At 44.1% G+C, this 21,187-nt stretch overlaps 1 protein-coding gene across 1 annotated transcript; it reads left to right on the forward strand.

Moving 5' to 3' along the window:
* Positions 1 to 1,367: 1,367 nt before the first annotated feature.
* Positions 1,368 to 15,762, forward strand: LOC123037285. The gene is made up of 2 exons (XM_044457349.1): positions 1,368 to 1,558; positions 15,105 to 15,762. The coding sequence occupies exons 1-2, from the start codon at positions 1,368 to 1,370 to the stop codon at positions 15,760 to 15,762; spliced, it is 849 nt and encodes a 282-aa protein (XP_044313284.1).
* Positions 15,763 to 21,187: the final 5,425 nt, after the last annotated feature.

Below are 21,187 nucleotides of genomic sequence, written 5' to 3' on the forward strand. Positions count from 1 at the left end.
ATTCGGGACGCACAAGCGCATTTAACTCGTCGGGAGGACTCTGAGGAGCGAAGACAAGAGCAGTTGCGAAACACTGCTGAGCATGCATCTCGGAGGACTAACCCAGAAATCCGTTCAGGATGCTGCAAGGCATTCGAATCGTCGACAGGACCTGGACTATCGTGTTTCTGAGCGGGCTCGGGATATGGAGGCACGTGCAACCCGTCGACAGGACTCTGAGGAGTGACGACGAGAGCAGTTGCGAAACACTGCTGAGCACTCTACTCGGAGGACTATTCCGGAGTACCGAAATCCTGAACGGGTTCGGGACATGGATGCACACGCGATCCGTCGAGAGGACCCCGAGGAGCGACGACGAGAGCAGTTGCGAAACACTGCTGAGCACTCTACTCGGAGGACTATTCCGGAGAACCGAAATCCTGAACGGGTTCGGGACATGGATGCACACGCGATCCGTCGAGAGGACCCCGAGGAGCGACGACGAGAGCAGTTGCGAAACACTGCTGAGCACTCTACTCGGAGGACTATTCCGGAGTACCGAAATCCTGAACGGGTTCGGGACATGGATGCACACGCGATCCGTCGAGAGGACCCCGAGGAGCGACGACGAGAGCAGTTGCGAAACACTGCTGAGCACTCTACTCGGAGGACTATTCCGGAGTACCGAAATCCTGAACGGGTTCGGGACATGGCTGCACACGCGATCCGTCGAGAGGACCCCGAGGAGCGACGACGAGAGCAGTTGCGAAACACTGCTGAGCACTCTACTCGGAGGACTATTCCGGAGTACCGAAATCCTGAACGGGTTCGGGACATGGATGCACACGCGATCCGTCGAGAGGACCCCGAGGAGCGACGACGAGAGCAGTTGCGAAACACTGCTGAGCACTCTACTCGGAGGACTATTCCGGAGTACCGAAATCCTGAACGGGTACGGGACGCCGGAGCGCGTGCTATTCGTCGAGAGGTCACCGAGGAACGGCGACAAGAGCAGGTGCAAAATACTGCTGACCATGCCTCTCGGAGGAACAATCCCGAATTTCGAATTTCAGAGCGAATTCGGGATGCCGCAGCACGAGCTGCTCATCGCGAGGACCCAGAGGAACGTGCAAGGGAACAGGAAAGGAACACTGGAGAGCACCGACAGCGACGAAGGGATATGGAAGACAGGCAGCGAGAACGGGAAAGGGACGCCGATAACAGGAGAGCAACCAGGAGAAATCCCATCGCTAGATCACAGGAGCAACGGATAAACACATCACAACGCCGGGAAACACGACAACAGCGGAGGATTCGGGAAGAACAAATTCGGCAAATGGCAGAGGATCGGTTATTAAACTTTAGGATGGACTCACAAAATCGACTCGATGCCTCCCAAAGGCAGTCGCAAAGAAACATGGACGCAAGAGCTCAACTTTCGGAGGATGAACTGGAACAGGAACGAGGACAACAGCGAAATAGGATTCGATCATCAGCGAGGGATTTGTACCACAGGAACATTAAGGAAGGCCCAACGGCTATTTGTATTTGCTGTGGAGGAACATGGTTCCGTTCGCAGGTAAGTGGATTATCCATCTTGGCTATCTCCTCTAAATTTCCTCTCCTAAACGTTGGCAACGCCTTTTATTTGTCAAGAAAATTTCCAAGTCCGTCCGGCAAATATAACTTTTGCCACACTTGTCGTCGTGCCATTTCTCTTGGCAAACTCCCATCACTCTGCCTTTCTAATGGGTTCGATTTCCCAGAAATCCCTGAGTGCTTAAATGGACTCACCTGCCTCGAAGAACGCCTTATTTCACCGAGAATCCCTTTTATGAGGATTATTTCCCTCGGCTATGAAAGGCAATGTGGAATCAGAGGGGCAGTGGTGAATGTTCCAATTTCAGTTCCCGATATTGTGACTGCGCTTCCACGCTCTTTCGACTCTACCCATGTCATCCAAGTCCATTTAAAAAGGAGACTAGAGTACGCTCACAATTTCATGACTGAAACTATTAGACCCGCTCGGGTTCTTGAAGCTGTACGGTACTTAGTGAATACCGAGCTCTACAGAAAGCACAACATTTCACTAAACGAATCCTGGCTAACAGAACTTCAAGGAATTAATGAAATTCCTTTTATTGCTGACGAATCTGATCGCGAAGCAGTAGAGCAACTTCTTCACCAGCAACACCACTCCCAAAATGCTGCAGAGCTCGAAGACAATTTAAATCCCGGAGGCCATGAAACATTATTGGAAAATAATGATACTGCAATTCAGCGCATTGCATTGGCACCGGGTGAAGGCCGCCGGCCAACAAGCTTAACGCTTGACGAAGACGCAGAGGAACTTTCCTTTCCAACTATTTCTTGCGGAGAAATATTTAAAGGAAATACAACCTATGCGAAAAAGCCAGATCCCAAATCCGTTTTTACGACCGTCGTTGCGCTGTAGTTCCAAAAGTTTTATACATGTATAAATTTTACGAAATGCAGCGCATACAAAATTCAATTTCAATTGCTTTACGCAAAAAGTCGGGAGCGGTTACCGCTGGTAATCTGCGGGATGAATCATTTGTTGACCGTCTTGTGCAACATGATGATGGCTACCACATCCTAAAAGGCTTACGGTCTGCACCAGCTCATTGGGAGGCTGAGAAAAAAAAGTTATAGCCATGATTCGACAATTTGGGCTGCCAACGTTTTTCATAACTCTTTCCGCTGCTGAAACTAAGTGGAATGAACTTTTAGTTATCCTGTCTCTTCTATTGGATAATAGGGCTATAAGCGAGGAAGAAGCGGCAGCTCTTTCCAGCTCCGAAAAGGCTCGGTTAATCCGATCTGATCCAGTGACGTGCTCTCGATACTTCGATTACAGGTTGCGACAATTAATGAAATTGTTCAAAACCGATATTTTTGGGGAATTTAATCTTTCTCATTTTTATTGGAGAATCGAGTTCCAGCACAGAGGATCTCCGCATTCTCATGGCATGTACTGGCTTGCTGGTGCTCCTAAGCTCGAAGACGCCGAAAATACCGAGCAAGTAATAAACTTTATTGATAGGTTTATTACTACAAATGGAGACGATACTGAACTACAAGAAGTAATTCAGTATCAACGCCATAAGCATAGTGCTTCTTGCCTAAGAGAGTTACGCGGACAGGAGTTCTGCCGATTCAATATGCCATATCCTCCTATGCCCGAAACGCTTATTTTGCATCCAATAGAAGAAAACGAAGTCAATATTGAAGATCATAAAACTTTGTTTAAAAAAATTAAGGAAGCTTTAAGGACTATTTCAAATGAAGACGCAGCTTTGTTTAACAATTTTGATAATTTTCTGTCCCACCTTGAAACTAATTTTGAAGCCTACAAGCTAGCCTTACGTTCCAGCTTAAAAAAGCCACAAATTTTTCTTCGCAGACAATTCTCCGACCGACTGCTCAATGCTTATAATAGAGATATTCTAAGCTTACACAGAGCTAATATGGATATTCAATTTATCCTAGATGCGTACGCCTGTTGTAGTTATATCATTAACTACATAAACAAGTCAAACAGAGGCGTATCGCAGTTGCTCCGTGAAGCCATGGCAGAAATAAGCCATGGGAATATTTCTATTAAAAGGAAATTACAGCACATAGGGAATAAGTTTATTAACGCTACAGAAATATCGGCCCAAGAAGCAGCTTACAATATTTTGGGGCTGCATATGTCGGAGGCAAGTGAAGGTACTATTTTTGTAAACACTTGCCATCCAGACAAACGAGTTCGATTGGCTCGCTCAAATGAAGAATTAGAGCGACTTCCAAACAACTCGGTGGATATTTTTGAGCGTAATATTCTTGACCGATATGTGCAAAGGCATGAGCAGTTGGAAGGAATTTGTTTAGCAGATTTCGCAGCTTGGTACAGATTTGTCAAGCGGATTGCACGATCTGCCGCTAATCATAGGGAAGACTATGATGAAGCAAATGATGTGGAGGTAGATGACGAAGATGAAGTTGCTGAGCAAAGTTATCCACTGTTGGATGGGTCTGGTTGCGTTAAGAAACGTAGGCATCCCCTGATTCTAAGGTGGGTTCGCTTTAGCATAAACTCTTCACCTTCCGATTATTTCCGAGAGCATTTAATGCTCTTTTATCCTTGGCGAAATGAAGAAGCTGAACTTCTTTCCAACGACATTGCAAACACATTCCGAGTAAACCATGAAGCCATTAAGATAATGAAAAGGAACTATGATGTGTTTGATGATATGGAGTTAGAGAGAGTTCTGGAAGATTTGCAAGAGGATAGGGGAGATAATGCTCCTGATGCGGAAGAACCTGCCTCCCAATTTTTAGACGAAGAGTTTAGAGCTTTGGCTGTACCAAATATAGAGCGAAACGTAAATATTCTTCAGGATGACAATGCGATAAACAACCCTGAAGAAGACGGCGAACTTCAATTAATTAGACTCCCCCCGTTAGTTTCCAATGATGACCTTTGCTCGCTAACTCGGTCCCTCAACTACAAACAAAGACTATATTATGCACATGTGATGCATAATGTTGTTTGTAAAAATATTTTTTACGAATATGTTGGTGGAGGGGCCGGTGTAGGAAAAAGCAGACTGATTTCTACCATCTATCAGTCTGTGACTTGGCGAGCAAATAAGGTTCCTGGTGCTACGGATTCAGCAAAGGTTTTATTATGTGCTCCGACTGGAAAAGCTGCTTTTGGAATTGGAGGACTGACTCTGCATTCAGTGTTTTCTCTTCCAATTAATCAGGCTTCAGGTCCCTTAAGACCTTTAAGCAATGATAGTTTAAATACAATTCATTGCAAGTTGATTGATCTCCAACTGATTATAATTGATGAAATTTATATGGTTGGTTCTAAAATGCTTCCATTTTTGGATCAACGGCTTCGTCAAATATTCCGAAGCCCTGACTTAAGTTTTGGTGGAAAATCAATTATAGTTTTTAGAGATCTAAAGCAGCTTTCCCCAGTTGGAGACAGTTGGATATTTTCGGAGAGGACAATTAATCCTTATAGCGTTTTAGCAGGAAATAGCTTATGGAACAACTTTAAGTATTTTGAGCTTACTGAAATAATGCGCCAAAGAGGCGACCATGCATTTGCTCAAGCCCTAAATCATTTATCTGAGGCTTGCATGACAATAGCAGATATGGAGCTCCTTAAACAAAGAGTTGTTTCACCCAGCGAAGTTCCTGATGATGCCATTCATTTATTTTCTTCTAACGAAGAAGTTAACAATTACAATTCCCTAAAACTAGCGCGAATTGGGACGGAGGAATTGGTTTCCACTGCTGTTGATACAGTGAAAACTGCGAACATATCTACACGAAACAGAGAAAACACGTTAAGATATGCTCAAAATATGAAAACCTCTGAAACACAGGGCTTGCCATATGTTCTTCATCTCAAAACAACTGCTAAATATATGGTGACCGTCAATATAGACACAAGTGACGGACTTGTAAATGGAGCAACTGGTCAGCTGATGCTAATTGACCATTGCTTAGTGAATGGCTCAAATTTAGTAACGCGACTTTGGATTAAATTTTTTGAACCCACGGTTGGCGCTATCGCCAGATCAAAAGTTCGGAACAGTCCCGATCCCGAATGGACTCCAATAGTAAAAGCCTCTCGAGTTTTTCAATGTGGAAGATCGGAGCATGCTTCTGTTGACCGAAAACAATTTCCAATTGTTCCTGCTGAGGCTATTACCATCCACAAAAGCCAAGGAGCAACATATAGCAAAGTCGCCGTGCATCTTAAAAGAGGCATCAAGCGAGCTTCGTTATATGTTGGATGCAGCAGAGCCACTAGCGCATCAGGACTTTTTCTTCTAGGCGACTTTGTTGCTCCAACAAGATTTGGAGCTCCAAATGTCCAAGACGAACTTCAAAAGTTAAGAGAGGAAAAGTTTTTGACTACGCATTATGATTTTGTGGTTAACAGAAACGAAGACATCTCCCTTTATTACCATAATGTTGAGTCTCTTCGAAGCCATCGCGAAGATATTTTTAACGACCCTATTATTTGTTGTGCAAATTTTCTTTGTTTTGTCGAAACTTGGACTCTTCCCAGCGAAGACTTTTCTTACCAAGGTTTCGACATAATAAGAAGAATTGATAGCAATCGATTGAATGGTATTGGCAAAAATGGAATTATGATTTATGCCAAGCAAAATATTGCCGAAAATGTAGTTTTCTTGTTTGAGACAAATAAGTCTTTGAGCTCAAGAACTATATACCAATCAATTGCCTTCAAATATCTTAATACATCCTTCATTGTTGTTTATAGGAATCCAACGTTTCCTATAGCTCAATTTCGTAATGAAGTTATGTCGGACGTAGAAAGGATACGCAGCTTAGAAAATAATAGCAAATTGGTTATTTTAGGAGATTTTAATATTTGCAGATCCACAACCACTGATCGACTTGAGGAAGCTTTAAATGAATTTAATCTAATTCCAATCAACTACGAAACATTTGACGCAAATTGATTGGATATTTGCTGAAAATGAGCTGAGGAATGCTGTTGCTCTTACATATAAAACGAGCTATAGTCATCATGATGGAATTTTTCTTAAATATAGATATTAGGATTAGTTTATTAATTTATTTATTAATTTATTAACTTATTTATTTATTTGAATTGTATATATTGAGGTAAAATAGAAATATATTATTATATTGTTTCAAGATTGTGATAATTTTTTTTTTATAAAGTGCAATATAGATTAAGCTATTATAATATTTCCCTCTCGTGGATTGAGACCTTGTCGTGGTGAGGGGGCTGAGTATGTGAGGATTCATAATAAATATCACGGAAACCAGCATCAATCCTTTGTTTTAACTAGTTCATAAAAAAAAAAGATGGATCACCGACAGATTCAAAATAATATTTAATAAATCTATTTCTATATTAATGCCAATAAGGAAAAGTTCGAGGGGGTTGAATTTTATTGATTGATTTTATTGATGATGATAGCTATGATAGCCATATTCTATGACATATTCTATGACTAAGTACAAATTTTCTTATATGTACCAGAAGCTCAATAACAATTCTAAATTAGGTTTAAAGGTAAATCTGAAAAGATCCTGACGAAATTTGGTATGTCGGATGATTGGCCAAATAAAAAACCCATACAAAATCCCAATTTCCTAACTTTAAAAACACCAATGTTATGACATTTCCGATTGTTCCGTTATATGGCAGCTATAGGATATAGTCGGCCGATCTTTTTGAAATTTGGTAGGTCGGATTGATTGGCCAAAAATAAAACCCATAGAAAATCCCAACTTCCTAATATTACAAACACCAAAGTTATGGCATTTACGATCGTTCAGTTATATGGTAGCTATAGGATATAGTCTGCCGATCCTTATGAAATTTGGTAGGTCGGATTGATTGGCCAAAAATAAAACCCATAGAAAATCCCAACTTCCTAATATTACAAACACCAAAGTTATGGCATTTCCGATCGTTCAGTTATATGGCAGCTATAGGATATAGTCGGCCGATCCTTATAAAATTTGCTAGGTCGAATTGATTGGCCAAAAATAAAACCCATAGAAAATCTCAACTCCCTAACTTTACAAGCACTTAAGTTATGGCATTTCCTATCAATCAGTTGTATGGCAGCTATAGGATATAGTCGGCCGATCCCGGCCGTTCCGACTTATATACTGCGTGCAAAGGAAAGAAGGGTGTGTGCAAAGTTTCAATTCGATATCTTTAAAACTGAGAGACTAGTTCGCGTAGAAACAGACAGACGGACAGACAGACGGACAGACGGACAGACGGACAGACGGACAGACGGACAGACGGACATGCTTATATCAACTCAGGAGGCGATCCTGATCAAGAATATATATACTTTATATGGTCGGAGATGTCTCCTTCACTGCGTTGCACACTTTTGACCAAAATTATAATACCCTCTGCAAGGGTATAAAAAGATGGATCACCGACAGATTCAAAATAATATTTAATAAATCTATTTCTATATTAATGCCAATAAGGAAAAGTTCGAGGGGGTTGAATTTTATTGATTGATTTTATTGATGATGATAGCTATGATAGCCATATTCTATGACATATTCTATGACTAAGTACAAATTTTCTTATATGTACCAGAAGCTCAATAACAATTCTAAATTAGGTTTAAAGGTAAATCTGAAAAGATCCTGACGAAATTTGGTATGTCGGATGATTGGCCAAATAAAAAACCCATACAAAATCCCAATTTCCTAACTTTAAAAACACCAATGTTATGACATTTCCGATTGTTCCGTTATATGGCAGCTATAGGATATAGTCGGCCGATCTTTTTGAAATTTGGTAGGTCGGATTGATTGGCCAAAAATAAAACCCATAGAAAATCCCAACTTCCTAATATTACAAACACCAAAGTTATGGCATTTACGATCGTTCAGTTATATGGTAGCTATAGGATATAGTCTGCCGATCCTTATGAAATTTGGTAGGTCGGATTGATTGGCCAAAAATAAAACCCATAGAAAATCCCAACTTCCTAATATTACAAACACCAAAGTTATGGCATTTCCGATCGTTCAGTTATATGGCAGCTATAGGATATAGTCGGCCGATCCTTATAAAATTTGCTAGGTCGAATTGATTGGCCAAAAATAAAACCCATAGAAAATCTCAACTCCCTAACTTTACAAGCACTTAAGTTATGGCATTTCCTATCAATCAGTTGTATGGCAGCTATAGGATATAGTCGGCCGATCCCGGCCGTTCCGACTTATATACTGCGTGCAAAGGAAAGAAGGGTGTGTGCAAAGTTTCAATTCGATATCTTTAAAACTGAGAGACTAGTTCGCGTAGAAACAGACAGACGGACAGACAGACGGACAGACGGACAGACGGACAGACGGACAGACGGACAGACGGACATGCTTATATCAACTCAGGAGGCGATCCTGATCAAGAATATATATACTTTATATGGTCGGAGATGTCTCCTTCACTGCGTTGCACACTTTTGACCAAAATTATAATACCCTCTGCAAGGGTATAAAAAGATGGATCACCGACAGATTCAAAATAATATTTAATAAATCTATTTCTATTTTAATGCCAATAAGGAAAAGTTCGAGGGGGTTGAATTTTATTGATTGATTTTATTGATGATGATAGCTATGATAGCCATATTCTATGACATATTCTATGACTAAGTACAAATTTTCTTATATGTACCAGAAGCTCAATAACAATTCTAAATTAGGTTTAAAGGTAAATCTGAAAAGATCCTGACGAAATTTGGTATGTCGGATGATTGGCCAAATAAAAAACCCATACAAAATCCCAATTTCCTAACTTTAAAAACACCAATGTTATGACATTTCCGATTGTTCCGTTATATGGCAGCTATAGGATATAGTCGGCCGATCTTTTTGAAATTTGGTAGGTCGGATTGATTGGCCAAAAATAAAACCCATAGAAAATCCCAACTTCCTAATATTACAAACACCAAAGTTATGGCATTTACGATCGTTCAGTTATATGGTAGCTATAGGATATAGTCTGCCGATCCTTATGAAATTTGGTAGGTCGGATTGATTGGCCAAAAATAAAACCCATAGAAAATCCCAACTTCCTAATATTACAAACACCAAAGTTATGGCATTTCCGATCGTTCAGTTATATGGCAGCTATAGGATATAGTCGGCCGATCCTTATAAAATTTGCTAGGTCGAATTGATTGGCCAAAAATAAAACCCATAGAAAATCTCAACTCCCTAACTTTACAAGCACTTAAGTTATGGCATTTCCTATCAATCAGTTGTATGGCAGCTATAGGATATAGTCGGCCGATCCCGGCCGTTCCGACTTATATACTGCGTGCAAAGGAAAGAAGGGTGTGTGCAAAGTTTCAATTCGATATCTTTAAAACTGAGAGACTAGTTCGCGTAGAAACAGACAGACGGACAGACAGACGGACAGACGGACAGACGGACAGACGGACAGACGGACATGCTTATATCAACTCAGGAGGCGATCCTGATCAAGAATATATATACTTTATATGGTCGGAGATGTCTCCTTCACTGCGTTGCACACTTTTGACCAAAATTATAATACCCTCTGCAAGGGTATAAAAATAAAAAAAAGAGAAACAATTGTTCGTTTACCCTAAGGTCGATTGCAAGTATCCTTACCGTTTAAATCTAGCCCAACGTGGGGCGTTTTTTGTCGTTAGAGAGACGATTAACTGAAAATCCGAACACACAGTTAATGTTTAATCAATTTATTGAAGAGTATTTGGCTCTCGGACATATGACTGCAATCGAGGGTTCAATTCCGAAGGATTCGCATTGTTTTATACCCTACCAATGTATAGAACGTCCTCAAAGCGCATCCACTAAGCTTAGAGTGGTATTTGATGCATCTTGCAAGACTACTTCGCAAGTATCGCTTAATGATTAATCGCTTATTCTTATGGTAGGACCAACAATACAGCCATGCTTATATTCCACTCTCCTTAGGTTGCAGACATAACAAAAATGTACCGTCAATTGGAGGTTGACGAGGCGCAACGAATTTTTCAATTAATTGTATGGAGAACAGATGCTGCCAGCCCCTTAAAAACTTATTGCCTAAATACTGTTACTTATGGAACAGCAAGTGCTCTATTTCTAGCAGTAAGATACTGTAAGGATGTTTTCTCGGCCGGGGTACAGATCTCAGTCGGATCCAAGAGTCCTTTACAAGAAATTTGTAAATCACCGAAACACCGGACTAGAGAGTTTCGTTCTACAGGTGAGCGGATGATTTTGATGGGGAGTCTGCACCGAAGGTTCTTGTCCGTGTCGACGGAAACGTGGACGCGTGGAATCCTTGTCTTGTGTTTCGCGTCAAGGGCGAAAAATCCACCAGGCTGGACCTTCGGGCGAGGCCGAGCCAGGAGAATACTGGGTGGTCGTCGAAGTCCTGGATCTCGCGTCAAAGGCGAAAAATCCACCGGGCTGGACCTTCGGGCGAGGCCGAGCCGGGAGAATACTTTGAGGGTGTTGAAGTCCTGGATCTTGCGTCAGGGGGGGAAGATCCACCGGGCTGGACCTTCGGGTCCTCCCTCCCCCTACTTTGGGAGGGGACCGGATAGTAAAGGGACAGAGGGATTCGACTTGACTGACCGGCCGGGACGGGTGTCCACGTGCCAGTCTCCAAACTACTACGTAGACCAGACACTAGGTTAGTAGATCCGGCGGGACGGGTGTCCACGCGCAAATCCCAAACTACGTAAGGGAGTAGGGAAACTACCCGAGAACGGATCCGGCGGGAGGGGTGTCCACGCTCGAATCCCAAACTACGCAAAGGAGTGGGGAAACTACCGGAGAACGGATCCGGCGGGACGGGTATCCACGCGCAAATCCCAAACTACGCAAGGGAGTGGGGAAACTACCGGAGAACGGATCCGGCGGGACGGGTGTCCACGCGCAAATCCCAAACTACGCAAGAGGGTAGGGAAACTACCGGAGAACGGATCCGGCGGGACGGGTGTCCACGCTCGAATCCCAAACTACGCAAGGGAGGTTGGGGAACTACTGGATCGAACAAGAAGGGTTACGCGTTCGGGTCCGTAGGTACTACTAGGAGCAAAAACTACGGCTACAGTGGCGAACGGGAAATATGTCCGTGTTCGGGCCCAAAGTAGTTGTGAGAAGAAGGTTACGTAACTTTGCTAACTACAAAATGAAATACACACGATCGGGAGATATGATTAAACAATCGTAACACTTTATTGAGATTGTCCTCACCCGAGTCCGCTCCACCGTTCTGAGCGTATGAGAATCTATTTCGTACCAACCTCTTTAATTTCAACCGCGATTGACAGCGTGGCGCTTGGCCAAATCCAAAACGGCGGAACACTCACGATGGGAGAACTGTGAAAGGTCGCGTTGGGCGTCACGTTTGACCTGCCTTGCGAATAAACTTGCGGACTACACGTGGAGCCTCGAAGTTTCGTTGAGCCGTGTGCCGATCACACGTCTGCCTGGTTCCGCGATCCCGAGAAAAGCCACGCTGTCCGGTTATTTTGTGATCGCGTACCCTTTTTCTCCTTTTTCCCGCATTCGGGATTTCTAGTATTTTCCTACTACTGGTATCTTAGCTCCTTGCTTTTCTAGTATTAAATGCGCCTCGTCTAAATATCGGTTAGCGTTGCCACCCTGGGATTTGAACTTAGATATAACTTATTTAATCTTACTATGTCTTAATATTCATTAAACTCCATGTAATTTCTCTTAAAACTGTCATAAAGATAAGAAAAGCCATTGTGGCGTACACGCCTCCTAGGCGGGTTCGTCACAATGCTTAAAGTATCTTAGTGAGACCCATTTGCAATCTCATCCTCAAGGTGCAAGATGTCTTGGCACGGACTTCTACGTCGATGACCTGCTCACCGGATTGGACACAGAGCAGGGAATGGCTGTTCTTCGTCGCGAGCTAATTGAGATCCTGGAACCAGCGGGCTTTATTTTGACAAAATGGGCTTCGAATTGCAAAACAGGTGCAAGCGACAAATCGAATGCGGAAATTTTACACGGACATCTTCAAGATCTCAAGACTCTTGGATTGACATGGAATCCACAGACTGACGTTTTCAAGTACGGCGTTGGGAAAGTATACACAGATCAGGTGGTTACAAAAAGATCAATATTGTCCTTTATCGCCACACTTTTTGATCCTTTGGGTTTGTTATGCCCAATAATAACCAGATAGAAAATATTTCTGCAAGAGGCTTGGCTTTTGAGTCTGAACTGGGATGACCCTGTGCCCCAAGACTTTGAAAAGAAGTGGAACCTGTTAAAAAATGAATATGCATTTTTGGAAAAATTGTATAAAAATTCTATACGGGCCTACAGGTGTTGCCTTTACGTTAGAGTGGTTGAGCCATGTGGGGTGTCGGTGCAGTTGCTAACAGCAAAATCTAGGGTTGCCCCTTTAAAAACTAAGACGGTGCCCAGACTAGAGCTATGTGCAGCGCATTTGTTGGCAAAGCTTTGGGAAGAAGTTCGCAACATCATTACCTTTCCAGTCGATAGTGTTGTCCTTTGGTCCGATTCTAAGGTAGTTCTTTACTGGATACAAACTCATCCATCTCAGCTTGCTACATTTGTCTCTAATCGAATTGCTGATATACAAGACATTGTGTCATCAGCTGTTTGGCGGCATGTGCCAACCAAGGAAAATCCTGCGGATTTAGTCTCGCGAGGATGCTCTGTGGATGAGCTAAATACCTCATTTTGGTACAATGGTCCTAGCTTTTTATAATGGTTCTAGCTTTTTACAGAAGGAAACCGAGTGCTGGCCAATAAATTCTCATTTTCAGCTATCAGAAACAGACGCAGCACTAGAAACCAAAACGGTACGCGTTGCTCTCATCGCGGCCGATGTTGAACTAAACCCGATTTTAATTGTAGAAAGGTCATCGTCATATCTGAAAGTAGTTCGCATTGTGGCTTATATGTATCGATTTATCAACCGAAAAAAAGATATCTTGGAATTCCATTTGTCCGTCAGCGGACGAGCTTGGAACACAATTTCTTAAAGTAGTTGAAGCTATTCAAAAGACGGCATTTGCTGAAGAAATTGTAAAACTAGAAAAATGAGCTAATATCCGTGCTGGAATTCAAAAATTAAATCCTTTTCTATCTGCTGAACAGTGTGGAACGTCGTCATACTCTTTGTTGCGAGTAGGTGGTCGTCTAGTACATGCCCCCATTGCTGACAACGCTAAATTCCCCTTGTTAATGCCTAAAAATTGCAAATTTGTGATCCTGTACTTGAAGTCCCCGGTCGTTGGTTGGGCTTCTCAGACAAGTGATTTGGCTTATTAACGCACGTCGCGAGTGCAGTACCGTTTTACGGCAGTGCGTTCATTGTTTTCATTATAAACCAAAACTTCTATCACAGATAATGGGTAATTTACCAAGAGATCGATTGCATGGAAATAGACCCTTTGAAGTAAGCGGAGTGGATCTCTTTGGGCCTGTCAGAGTCTCACTTGGAATTCGGGGAGAGCAGCCAATCAAGATGTACGAGGTGTGTTCAAAAAGTAAGGTGACTTTTCAAATTTCGCGGGCAACATATTTTCGATTATCGATTTTTTTGTTTTGTTATATTGGTACACTCTTCCCTAACATCTGTACCAAGTTTCAATGGAACATCCTCTTTTGTTTGGTTGTGAGAGGCGTAAAGTTACAAGTTATTTTGCGAGCTCGGCGATTTTTTGCTTTTTTCGGTCTTGGCTCGCCTGGGCTCTTCCATTGGGACGATTGGGCTTTGGTTTCGATATCATAACCATATACCCATGATTCGTCACCAGTTATGACCCTTTTGAGTAAATCTGGGTCGTCGTTGACGTCATTCAACAGCTCTTGAGCGATGCTCATGCGACGGTTCTTTTGGTCAAAATTCAGCAATTTCGGAACAAACTTCGCTGACACACGACTCATACCCAAAACGTTTGAAAAATTTCATGGCACGAGCCAAGCGATATACCGACATCTTCAGCAACTTCTCTGATAGTGATTCGACGATTTTCCAAAACAATTTTCGTCACTGCTTGAACGTTTTCATCAGTTGTTGACGTGCTTGGGCGTCCAGAGCGAGGCTGGTCATTGGCATCTTCCCGGCCATCTTGGAAGAGTTTGTACCACTTGTACACATTTTTTTACTCAGAACAGTTTCACCGTATGCCACTGTCAACATTTCAAGTGTTTCAGAGCACTTAATTTTATTTTTTACACAAAATTTGATGCAAATCCTTTGATCCATATTTTTCGATAGCAAAAAATCGCCGAGCTCGCAAAATAACTTGTAACTTTACGCCTCTCACAACCAAACAAAAGAGGATGTTCCATTGAAACTTGGTACAGATGTTAGGGAAGAGTGTACCAATATAACAAAACAAAAAAATCGATAATAGAAAATATGTTGCCCGCGAAATTTGAAAAGTCACCTTACTTTTTGAACACACCTCGTACATAGCAGTGTTTGTCTGCTTTGCCTCCAAGGCTGTACATTTAAAAATTGTGAAAGATTTGACGTCTAATACATTTATTTTATGCTTATCTAGGTTTGTGGGTCGTCGTGGTCCTGTTGTCGAACTTTATTGCGACAACGCCACGAATTTTGTGGGAGCTGCCCGAATCCTGAAGGAGCTTTTGGAACCTGTCGACACCAACGACCAGAGCATCATGTCGTATACTGCGGCCCACCGATTCACCATCGAATTCATCCCTCCCAGAGCGCCACATATAGGCGGCCTTTGGGAGGCGGCCGTAAAATCGGCCAAGCATCATCTTCTCAAGGCTATGGGCAGCGCTATTCTGACGGAGGACGAGCTCCATACCGTCATAGTGGATGTGGAAGCCGTCCTAAATTCGAGGCCGCTCATCGTAGACAGTGGCAGTCCCAACGAGGGAGAGGTTGTCACGCCAGCTGATCTGCTAGTAGGCACAACGCTAGAAACACTGCCGCCCGCATCCGCGCAGCCGAAGGCAAATGGCAACCTCTCGTACTTGCAGAGATGGCAGCTAGTCTCAGCAATCAAACAGCGGTTTTGGAACGACTGGTCGAGGGACTATCTTCTGAGCCTACAGCAGCGAGGAAAATGGACCAAAGACGTGGACAATCTTCAGATCGGAACAGTGGTGGCAATCCACGAAGACAACTTTCCCCTCCAGCTATGGTTAATAGGCGTAGTCGTAGAGGGAGTTTCAGGACATGATTAGTCAGAACCAAATCGGGTCTATATAAACGCTCCATTCACCGCCTTGCACCTATTCCTATTAGTTGAAGCATTTGTATGCTGTCAACGCGGCCTTGACTTGTGTAAAACAATTAACAATTAGTACCTAAAATCTCATGAAGTCGAACTTCTGCTCTTGTATTAAAAAGAGCTTTCGCTCCCTCGCACTCGCAAGAACCGCTATTTTAACATTAAAACTCATTTAATGGCCCTAGAAGAGCTTGAATAAATTTGAGTGGATCACTCTCAATTTGGAAACAAAGGTGTCCACAAGTTTTTTTCTCGTCTGTTCGAATTATTAGTTGGAATTAAATTGCCGTATTGGCCTTCGTGATTTGCCCGAACAGTGATTATGCACACCCCTTGACTATTTGAGCGGAGTTATTTAACTCCTCACAGTTCACCTCGCTTGCCTGTTGAACGACTGCTACCGATGGCTTCTCCTCTACTTGTGTCGGTTCCTGCCTGGTATTGTGATGTCGTGTCCAGCACACTTTACTTCGACTCCGACTTGTGTAAGGAAGTTCCATCCCAATACCAACGGATGCACTACTCCTGGTAAAATCAACAGGCTTATGGCCAATTGTTTGTTGCTGAATTTGACCTCCTTCCTAGAGCAGAAACTGCGGCTCCTCCTCGATTAGCCTGCCAGTTAGTTTGGAAAGGTAGCACTATGCGACCTCCGCTCGCCTCTCTACGGCTAAGGTCGCTGGCCATTTCCCGATCGTTTGCAGCACTCGACACTCCTGACGCCCACTTTGCCGCATACCCAGCAGAATAACAGCCGTTGCTTTCGACATCCTCGAGCCCAGTGTCCGTTCCCACCACATTTTCAACAGGCCTCACTCTGTGTGGTGCTTGGCGGCCTTCACACGGTGTTGTTTGGCTGTCTTTGTTGCTGTTGGGATGGTGTTCATGACACTCCTCGCGGTGCTTCGCTTATTTGCTGCCGTTGGACTTGGTGTGGTCATGACCACTGGTCATTTCCGCGTTTATCCTGGTTGCCCGGATCTTCGGTCCTTCTGCCTCTTGAATGCCTCAACAGTCTGGTAGTGTGGGTGTCGGACAGTGCCTGTTCCGGCACTTCGCCGGCAATCGCAGGGCTCTCCAGGACAACGCCTCTTGAAAAAAAAATCGATCGTCTGCCTTCCGGACTTCAGCTACCTGGGACTCAATTCGGAGATCCGTGATGCCCCAATCCCGAACTTCTCGACGTAGCGATCTTGCTCCTTGTTGGCTTCCCACGGCGCTGCTTCGGACGACTGGATCTGTTGTTGCTGGCTTGTTGGTGTTGCTGCTGCTTGACTTGGTTCTTTGACTTCGATAATTCACTGATATTGACGGAGTGACATTGTCCGCTGTTTTCTCCCGTATCCCTTCGAGCACGGTGCGCCGGCGCTCTCTCGTCTCTCTCCAGTCCTTCAATTCAAACTCTTTTTCCTCGTACTCTCCAAACTCTCGTCAACTGTATTCTCGCGTATCCAGGAAATTCGCTTCCATTTGTGTGGAGTTATTTAACTCCTCACAACATCCTGTACCACTGCCGCCTCTTGTAGCTTTTTTCATGTGGCCCAACTTTCATTAGTAGAATTTTAACAACACATTATTGCACTATAATTTCATATCATTATTTGTTATTTACATCTGCTAAGTACGGTCAAAAACAAAATTTTTTTTATTATCGGATGGTTAACTTTTAAAAAAATTAATTTTTTTTGCATACATGTCTACCCAAACTATCTAAGAATGTGTCCCAAAAAATTCAAAAGGAAATTCAAAATGATTTAAAGTTACAGGAGAAATAGTCAGCAAGCGTCGAGAAGGTATACGAGCGGCCAAATCGTTTTGATGTGCGATTTCTCGGATTATTCATTTATACGATTTTTCCTAATTGCCGGGAAGATAGGGTAAAATTAAACGTCCTATCAAAACGAGACAAAATTTATTGTATTTGGGATTAAATAATATTCTAGTTAAACCTTTTTTAAACAATATGAAGTATTGTTTTGAATTTCTCACTTTTTGATCAATTTTCTTGCTTTAACTATACAATGAAAATTCAAAATATTTTTTTGTTTCAGATGGAAATCGCGACCTGCATCATTCCCGCAGCACGGCACATGCGCACGTGGCGCCTCGGCGAAATGTTTATACCAGGCATAATATGACATATAATTTAATGAAACAATTTGAAAAGACTGTTGAAATATGTATATAATAATACACCCTGAAAGTTTCTTTTCAATCGAATATTTATTTACATTCTTCCCAAAAAAGTCCTCAGTAAATTCCATTTTTTAAAGCTTTGTAAGGATGTTTTCCCAGCCAGGATATGCTCAGGGGTTGGCTAGGGCCTCCACAAAATATTTATAAATTTACAGTGGACGATGTGGGTTAATCGAGTGAGTTTTGAGGCGTGCTCTTTATAATTAGGAAAGAAAATAGAACCAGAAGCTACGTGACTAGACCTAAGACCGGTTACCGAGCTCGGGCAGCCCCTGGCTATCGTAGAAATCTATGTCAGTTATGGGCTTTATCTGTGACTACAATAAATCTGGCCGAGGCAGGGTTTGGCTGCGATAAAACTCGGGTAGGGGCCTGGGTTTTACTACTAAATACGATACTCTCGAGCGGGCTCCGTGGGTAATAATGACTACAGTAAAACTCGGGCGGACCCTGAGTTGTATTAATAATTACAGTAAAGCTCGGGCGGACCCTGGGTTTTACTAATAACTACGATAAAACTCGGGCAGACCCTTGGTTTTATTAATAACCACGGTAAAACTCGGTCGGACCCTGGGTTTTATTAATAACTACGATAAAGCTCGGGCGGACCCTGGGCTTCGCTACCAATAACTACGATAAAACTCGGGCGGACCCTGGGTTTTATTAATAACTACGGTAAAGCTCGGGCGGACCCTGTGCTTCGCTACTAATAACTATGATAGAACTCGGGCAGTCGCAGTGGTGAACTTCTCGGCAACAGCAACTCCTCTGCTTTGCCAAGCTCGCTTTTTGATATTCCCTCTCGCGCTTCGTTGTAGTCGACCGCGCAGTCGCTGAGGTGGGATTTGGGCTCCGTTTAGGTCGTTTACTGCTCTCTCGTGCTCTTTTGGGGTGAATTTCTTAAGCAACTACCTAGGAGTTGTTCCCGGCCTCGCCTCTCTTCCCTACTCTCCTCTCTCCCTTCTACTTATCGAATAATATATTTATGTTTGCTTACACCTAGGCTTATTATACTAATTTTTTAATCCATTGTTTTTTTCTTAAAGCCAATAAAAATCCCTCTTTGGTCCTTGCGACACCAATCTCGACAATTCGTCCACTAACTCCTCCGGGAGCATACGACCAGGCGTGTAGACCCTCCAGGTCTCCGGTGCTTTCAACAACGCCCGTCGAGGGGTCTCGGTAGCGGCTCGCACTAGCGCCTCGATGTCGTCGAGTAACTGCTCTACGCCGTAACCCTCTTCGACGTTTTCCAGACCTAGCTTTCCATCGATATCGATCTCGTCCAGGTCGTACTCCGGCCTCTGTTCCGTGTTCCGCCTCTGGTATAGATTGGGCTTCCTCGGGCTCAATTGTCGCGGCCCTAGAGTTGCGTCGTCGGAGACTTAGAGTCGGGAAGCTAGTATCTTGGGAAACTTCCCACGGACGACTACCCCTTAGGAGCGGTTGGTCGTCATCTTGCTCGTCTTCCTCGGATGGGATGGAGTCCCAGGTGCAATACTTCCGCGGGCGTACCCGACGGCGTCGTGCGACTCCGGTTCCCTCAGCGGCATCTTGTTCGTCATTTGTCGCCTGTCTTGTGCTCCGATTTTCCTCGCGACTCTGCATGGTATTGTCGCCTTCCTCCTGGGGGCGTGTGTTCCCGGAACGCCTGGGTGTTCTCGTTGGAGTACTCATTTCTCTATGCCGCTCGTGCAGCCAGGGGAGGTGCTCGAATTCTGCCGCAGTTTGCCTCAAACTGGAACGCGGACCTTGTCCTAGTGGTGGAATTATGTCTATCGTAACCTGCCGGACTTGGGTGACCCGATATCCCCCAGAGATTGTCGCCCAGTGGTAGTCCTCTCGTTCCATAACGAAGCTGGCAGTCCACTCGCTGTCTTCATCCTCCTCTTCTTCGGACTCTTGTGACTCCCTGTACCGGTCCACCGTGGTCTCTGTTGTCCGCTGGTATACGCATTGCCCTCGTCTGGGGTCACGCGAGCGACCTCCGGTGGGTGAGTAGTCGGCGTGTCGGGGTTCATGCCCCCCAGGTTGGCAATGGATGCTGGGTGAGGGGAATGACATCGCCCGCGTGGAAAAGGCTGGTAACCCCTATATGTCGAGGGAGGAGATTTCTTTCCGAGGACGCGTAACGGTGTGACGCATACTGGGGAGACGCGTAGCGTGGGGACGCATACCGGGGAGATGCGTACCGTGGAGACGCATCCCGGGGGGATGTACTCCCAAGTGAGGTGCCCCGGGTTGACTCGTCTGGTGGCTCACTCGAGCACGATGGGTTGTCCCCTTCTGCTTCCGTCGCAGCCTCTTCGTCGCTATCTTCCGTCTCCGCCAAGGTGAGGATCCCCCGTCGTCTATCTCGCCATCCCCGCCGGTGCACTCTTGAGTGCAGTCTGACACTCCTTCTTCCATAGTATCTGTAGTGGGTAGATAACTTACTTTATATAACTGACCCTAAGATTTCCCTGCCTACTGGTGCAGCTTACAATAAACGCCTTATATCTAGTTACAATCTTAAGATACTTGATGTTAGTTAGGAAGGTATTCGTTATACGTTACTTCTTCGCCTTCCCCTGTCTCATCGTCTCGGAATTCTCTCAACTCTGCAATGTTGGCCACTTTCCTCTTACGTTCCCCGGGCCTCTGGATCCGTACGATGTTCGGCGATATAAACATTAGGACCCGGAACGGTCCGTCATATTTCGGCGCCAATTTCGCCGCGAAGCCGTCGACTCCTCTGGACAGTTGGTGTTGTTTTAACACGGTGTGTTGTGCTAACACGAGAAAACCGAGGCGGGGCGCCATTCACGACTTCTCTGGTTATAGTGGAGCATATGGTCGGCACTCGCTCGTTCCGCATTAATTTTGACGACCTCAAATATTTCCTTCATCTTGGCCGCTTTGATTGTGAAGTCTTCTGGGGCGTTCCCGTTCCCTCGTATCTTCTCTTCGTATAGCGCCCTGGGCATCCTTGGTTCGCGACCTTGCATCAGGAAAATGGGGCTGGAGTTTGTAGTATCTGAGATACTAGAGTTGACTGCCAGTGTAATTTTTTATTTATTTTTTTTTTCGCGCGGAGTCCCACGGCCCACTTACCCGCCCAACCGACCGAGCGGCGCAGCCGTGTATCGTACGGCACGATTCGCGAGAAGATAGACGCGAGATAAGAAAATAAAGGTAAAGGT

Source organism: Drosophila rhopaloa, unplaced genomic scaffold (assembly GCF_018152115.1).
Source record: "Drosophila rhopaloa isolate 14029-0021.01 unplaced genomic scaffold, ASM1815211v1 contig_155, whole genome shotgun sequence".
Taxonomy (NCBI): Eukaryota; Metazoa; Arthropoda; class Insecta; order Diptera; family Drosophilidae; genus Drosophila; species Drosophila rhopaloa.

Coding starts and splice junctions, on each gene's coding strand:
- LOC123037285 (XM_044457349.1), top strand. CDS start 1,368: ATGCCTCCCAAAGGCAGTCGCAAAGAAACATGGACGCAAGAGCTCAAC. Junction 1,559..15,104: donor GAACATGGTTCCGTTCGCAG/GTAAGTGGATTA, acceptor ATGCTTATCTAG/GTTTGTGGGTCGTCGTGGTC.